This window comes from Furipterus horrens, unplaced genomic scaffold (assembly GCF_987537825.1).
Source record: "Furipterus horrens unplaced genomic scaffold, mFurHor1.1.pri manual_scaffold_5, whole genome shotgun sequence".
In the NCBI taxonomy this organism is placed as follows: domain Eukaryota; kingdom Metazoa; phylum Chordata; class Mammalia; order Chiroptera; family Furipteridae; genus Furipterus; species Furipterus horrens.
In genome coordinates this window covers 96992216-96998215 of record NW_028327175.1, presented here as the reverse complement: position 1 = coordinate 96998215, position 6000 = coordinate 96992216, and the positions used below count along the sequence as shown (strand labels likewise).

The window sequence follows — 6000 nt, the reverse complement described above, 5'->3', positions numbered from 1 at the left end:
GGTCTTCCAGGGAGGCAACCTCAACTGCAAGGCCTGTAAAAGGACCACAGAGCTTGGAAGCATTGACTGCTGATTTGACCTATAGACAGCTTGCTGCAGGAGACAGGATTAGCTCATTGAACTTGAAAGTGTTCTCACATAACTCAACAAACTGGCGTTAGCAAACCCATCACTACTTTGCATATTGGGGAGATTTTTTTCTTACAGGCCCACTTATAACTCTAACATATTCAAATTCAAACCCCTGCCCCTCTCAAAAGAACTGCTGCAAACAAGGTTCTTCCCTCTCAAGGCACTCAGATTCAAGTGCAAACGAGGCAGCTGAGCCCCGCAGTTCTTCAATACCAGGCCCTCTTCATACCTGAGTTCAATTAGCTGGCAGCCCACCAGGAACAGGATCAAGACCACCTCCTGGCACCAGGTGCCCACAAGCTGGGAGCGGCTGGGGAGCTCAGGGCAGCAACAGAGGGCAGACGACTGCACAGGTCCTGGACCTCAGTCACAAGCTTTATTGTCTCGCGCACGGACTTGCCACACTTCAACAATTCCACTTTGGGGAGGGGAGGGACATGGGAGGACCTGGGGAGGGGGTATGGCCGAGTCCACACTGGGCAGGCAGAGGTGCTCACTGGGAAATCGCTTCTTTGATACCTGCCCCCTGCAAGCCCATCAAGGGCTCAGCCCTCCCGCTGTTGGTCTTTGGCTATTAGTAGACTAATCAGTGCCTCCTTTGGGAGGGAGACTGCCTGATTTCGCTGGAAAGAGCAGTATTGTATTAACTCTGGATTAGGCCACTAAAGCATCACTTCTAGACTGTTGTTAATAAAACCGCATGCGAGAGCTACAGAAAGCCAACAGGGAGGGGGAGGGGGCCCATGGGACTAAGTGGCTGTCCCCAGGAAGGACTAGGTTGTGAGCACCACCCACCTGTACAGGGGAGCACTCCCAGGCTACCTGGGCTGCTCCCAGGGCTGACTGCATACCGGCCCCGGTGCACCCTGGGAACACCGTGACAGGGCACCAGGCTCCCCTCTGCAGCCCCTGCAGCAGTGCAGAGGCACAAGGTAATAACCTGCAGGCCTTCCAGCTCTAGAGGTGGGCACTGCTGGGCCAAGGCTGGCTTTTCCTGCCACGCACACCTAGAGAAACTCAGCAGGGCTTGAGAGGAAAAGGGAGAGGTGGTTAGATTTTTCGTGCCAACAACATTCCTTGGGTTCTCTTCCTGGTGACAGGACACAAGGCTTAAGACGCTCTGGGCAGGTGTCTGGTGAGACTGAAAAGGGGCTGTTGGCACCTGTGCATTCTGATGCATGTGCCTGGCACACACATCCCTGAAAGCTCACCCGTGTGAGCCTGGGTGCCAGGTTGCAGGAATGTTTGTGATGTGTGTGGGCACTACCCTGCTAAGCCTGGGGCTCGGTCCTGGAACCCGAGCATGTGCATCTGTGTGACCTGAGTGTGGCTGACTGCAAATACCCCACCAGCATGGCCACGTGTGACCCCGAGTGTGCATGTGTCAAGGGTCGGTGGGTGTACACTTCAAAGTCTGCACAGATGTACCTGCAGATGGGAGGCCCAGTTTTGGAACATCTAGTCAGCTCAGGGGACGCCATATCACTGACCAGTCAAAACACGCCTGGACCCCTGGTTTGAACTCCTCTGTGGCCACCTTGCTCCAGCTCCAAGCCAGGTGAGGAGAGGGGGTTCCAAACTTCCCTAATACTGTGGCTCCTGGCCTTGGTGACCACCCTCTGGCCAGCAGCTTGGAGTTGTGTGTATCTGTTGGTGTTGGGGGGAAAGGAGGACTTTGTACCCCAACACCTTGAACCTGGGCCCTTGCCTGGGCAGATGGGCTAAGGGGAACTTGTATCACTGCTTGAAGGAGGCTCAGGGTGTGGGGACAAGCAGCCCTGGGAATGGCCTTGGCGTGGAAGTGGCTGCAGAAAAGGGGGTCTCACCTGGCTCCTGAGGGCTGGACTTCCCTCCTTGGTGCCTGGAAGGAGAACCTGGCCCTCCTCTGACCCTTTTCCGGGACAACGGTTCTCTGGGGTCTGAGGGGCACCTGGGAGGAGGAAGGGAAGGGAGGGGGGCAGGGACGTACCCAGGGTGCCAAGATGGTATTCAGGCAGCTCATTCTTGGAAGAGGGACCTGGCCAGATAGCCTCAGTCTCCCCAAATTCCAGACACTGCTGGGGTATCCTGGGCATCCAGGCGGAAGGTGCCAGGGGCCAGGCCAGGGCTGTACTGCTTTCTGTAGAAGTTCGTGCTTGAGGAAGCCTCCTGGTCTCGCAGGGGGTTGAGGGTGGGGGATTGTCCAAGGCGTTCGGTACGTTATTGTTACAAACACTGTTCTTGTCTCCAAAGTGACAGTCCTGGATGCTGCCTGGAGGTGGCGCCACCGGGGCAGAGCGAAGTGGCTCTGGTGTGGACTTGGCTGCTCCATTGTGTCCCTCAGGGTCAGTGCTTGTCCTGGAGAGAGCAAGGGCTTGATCAGCAAGTGTCTTCAGGAGTGACAGAGGGGCGTAGGTAAAAAAGGGGAGGCTGGGGGAGGAGAACCCACCTGTGCAGGTAGAGGGAACAGCATGGGAAAGGGCCCTAGGGCAGAAAAAGCCTCTGCCTGCTGTGTGTTGAGAAAAAGTGAGACAGGAGGTAGGGTGGGACGTGTTTTGAGGAAGTTGAAAAGAACAGGCCAGAGCAGATAAGGTCACAGAGCCCAGAGCGTCTGTGTGCAGGCTGGATCCAAGAAAACAGAAATTGGAGGTGGAACTCCAGGCCTTGGTTTTTATGTCTGTAAGTTGAGGTGACCTCCGCACCTTACAGGGTTGACAGCACACAAGGTTTGGATATCAGCACCTGGCCACTTCCCCCTACAGCTCTGTGTCCTCCCCACCCCGTTTCTCTCTCTGCCTCTCACCCACAGGCCTGGCCCTCGGCAGATCCTCTGTCCAGGGCTCTCCTGTCTCTGCTCTGGGTGAGCACCTGTAGCCTGAGGTTCTACTGTCCAGGGTAGAAGGGCAAGTTCCTACTCCCACTCCAGCCTCACCTATCCCAGGTCACATAGCAAGCCAGGGACAGAGCTGGTGCCGGACTCTTCCCACCTTACTGCGCTGGCATCTGGGCCCCAGGTGAGTGCCTATAACACTGTGGGTAAAAGCAGGAGTTAACTGTGGGGTGGGAGTCACCAGGCATCCCCTTAAAACATAAGAGTCAAGCCCTGGCTGGTGTGGCTCAGTTGGTTGGAGTGTTGTTCTGTAACCAAAGGGTTGGGGTTGGATTCCCAGTCAGGGCACATGCCTAGGTCGCATGTTTGGTCCTGTGTCCAGGTGTATAAGATCCCCAGTCCAGACACATACAGAAGGAAACCAATCGATGTGTCTCTCTTGCATCGATATTTCTCTCTCTACCTTCATCTCTCTCTAAAAGTAATGAAAAAAATGACCTTGGGTAAGGATTTAAAAAAAAACCCAAAACCTAAGAGTCAAGCAAAGACATGATAATCAGGGGAGTCACAGACACTCTTTAGGCCCATGAAGTTCTAGAAAACCAATTTTTATACCCATAGTTTTATAAAAGGTAGAATTTACAGAGACTGCTTAAGAAAGGGAGAAAATGCCAAAATGCTGTTTAAAATATCCAGTGAAAAAAATAGGAGGTGAAATTGAATATAGAGCGTGCAACTTACTCCATTAAAATGATGTATATGCAGCTCAGGCAAGAGTCACACATGAATGCAAAATGTAGGCGGGGGGAGAGGAATCAGTGAGGAGCAGGGTATTCACATGGTCTTTAAAGTCTTCACAGACTGATTATTAGAAAAAAACCAATAACCACGCAGTGGAGAAACCTGATAACTCCTTGACCAGGTGATCAAAATTCACATCAGGAGTGAAAGGCAGATGGACATCATGTTACAGAATGAGGGTGTCCAAAAACCCCCAGAGCTTGCAGCTGGGGGATGGGGAGAAGGAAGCAGCTTTTAGGATGCCTTTGCATGTCTGGGGCTAGTGGCTGGCTAGTAACTTTGTTGCACAAATGGCTTTGAAACTTCCAAGGCCCAGGAAGATGGGAGGGGTCTTGGACCATGGGATAGTACTGAAAGAGCTTAGAGAGCCTGCGTAGGGTTCTGTGAATGGTCAGAACTGGTTGCCACACCCACTGTGTCAGAGGACACAGTCAGGAATTTAAAAAGCCATGCGGTTTTGAGAAGGAGAGGAGATCCACGCGGTTTGCAGGAAGAAGGCGCTCTCTCTCCCCATGCGGATTAAAGAAGCTGAGTCTCCATGCGGTTTTGAGAAGGTTCTCCATGCTGTTTTGAGAGGGAAAACACCATGCGGCTTTGAGAAGGCAGTTTACAAGGAGGCTGAAAATCCACGCGGTTCTGCATTGAAAGCTGGCGGGCCCCACATCACAGAAAGGACCTCCCCAATCAGAATTGAATGACTGGCAGCTACCGGTAAAGCTGAACTGTGTCTAGGAAGTAGGGAGATGGTATTTCTAACTTTTCTAAAACTAGCCTAGTTTGGTAGGGGGAGGCAGAACTATGTGTTTGTGGCTGTTTTAAAGAACATAAGACTTAACGGCAGAAATCCGCAAATAATATAAATTTATATAACTGTTAAATAAACAGTTCTTTTTCTTTTCACTAAACTTTGGTATTGAGAGTTATAATTCTGGTGGCAGGCAATCGGGCCCCTAACTAAACAGCAAGTAGGTTCTGTTTCAATCGGAGCAGCCCAGGGGTTCTGTTACAATCATGCCCCCACTGGGACGCCTGGAGAAGGACACGGCATTGACAAAGCGTCCCAGCCTGAGAAGGACCTGGCTCTGGGCCTGGCAACTCATCAGACAAATCCTAAATGAGGAATCTCCTATTAAAAAAAGGAGTGGGGACTACATTTCAAAAATGTCAATGTCATAAAAATCAAAGAGAAATTGAGAAAATATTCCAGATTAAAGGAAACTAAAGAGACATAACAACTAAGTGCAATAAGCTGACTCAACCTTAACTAATGTTGTACTGAGGGAGGAAGATGGAAGACACTCCTGGGTCAGCAAAGAAAATGAGTAAATCTTGCATCAATGTTGCATTTGCTGAGGTTGATAACTGTACTGTTATGTATAATCATGTCCTTTTACCCAGGAAATACAGACCCAAGCATTAGGGCTATGGCACAAGGAATTATATTCAAATGATTCAGAGAAAAATTACAGATACTATTACATACATACACATAGAGAGGAAAAGATCAAGCACATGGGGCAAAATGTTTACAATGTTATGCGGGAAAGGACATATGATGTGTTAGGTACTATTTTCATTCTTGCAAGTTTTTTTTAATTTTCAAATTATTTCCAAATAAAAAGTTGATGTACACACACACATATACATACACATAACAGCTTCTCATTATTCACAGTAATTATGTTCTATAACACCACCACCAATGCTGAATTATCGAATACTGAGCCATTGCTGTAGGAAATACAAGGTTAGTTTCCTCTGAACCTCTGATCACAACGTCTTTGTCAACTGATCAATACATAACCATGTTTTCTGTGTGGTTCTGGCTAGAGACATCCTATTTAATACATACTGTTGGTTCATTAACAATGAACTCAAGGCCAATAGTACAGCAGGTCTTCATATAATATTGTTTTGTTATAATGTTGTTGAGAAAAAAATTGATTCTCGGCTGGGTCCACTGTCCGTGGAATTTGTACATCTCCTCCATGTTTGTGTGTGGGTTTTCCCTGGGGACTCCGATTTCCTCCCACATCCCAAAGAGGGTCTGCATTGTTCCAGTCTGAGTGGGTGTGGGTGGCCCTGTAGTGGAAGGGCTCAGTTCCCACCTGTGCCCTGAACTGGAATAAGCAGGTTGGAAAATAATGATCTTACTTGCTTTTATTTCTCTTATATGTATGTACAGTTCACACATATTTCAACGTTTAATACTAGGAGTGTTTTGGGTCTTTTTAGAAGTTTGGTGATGTTTTTGTGAC

At 49.5% G+C, this 6000-nt stretch overlaps 1 protein-coding gene across 3 annotated transcripts in view; it reads right to left on the bottom strand.

Annotated features, from left to right (window-relative positions):
- Window positions 1-486: 486 nt before the first annotated feature.
- Window positions 487-6000, bottom strand: part of CLIP2 (CAP-Gly domain containing linker protein 2) — a 74630-nt gene continuing 69116 nt past the window's right edge. For all 3 annotated transcript variants that reach the window (XM_090276887.1, XM_090276888.1, XM_090276889.1), the window contains one exon: window positions 487-2469. In XM_090276887.1, coding sequence (XP_090133013.1) covers window positions 2458-2469 — 12 coding nt within the window. In that variant the 3' untranslated portion in view covers window positions 487-2457. The remainder of the gene's footprint in view (window positions 2470-6000) is intronic.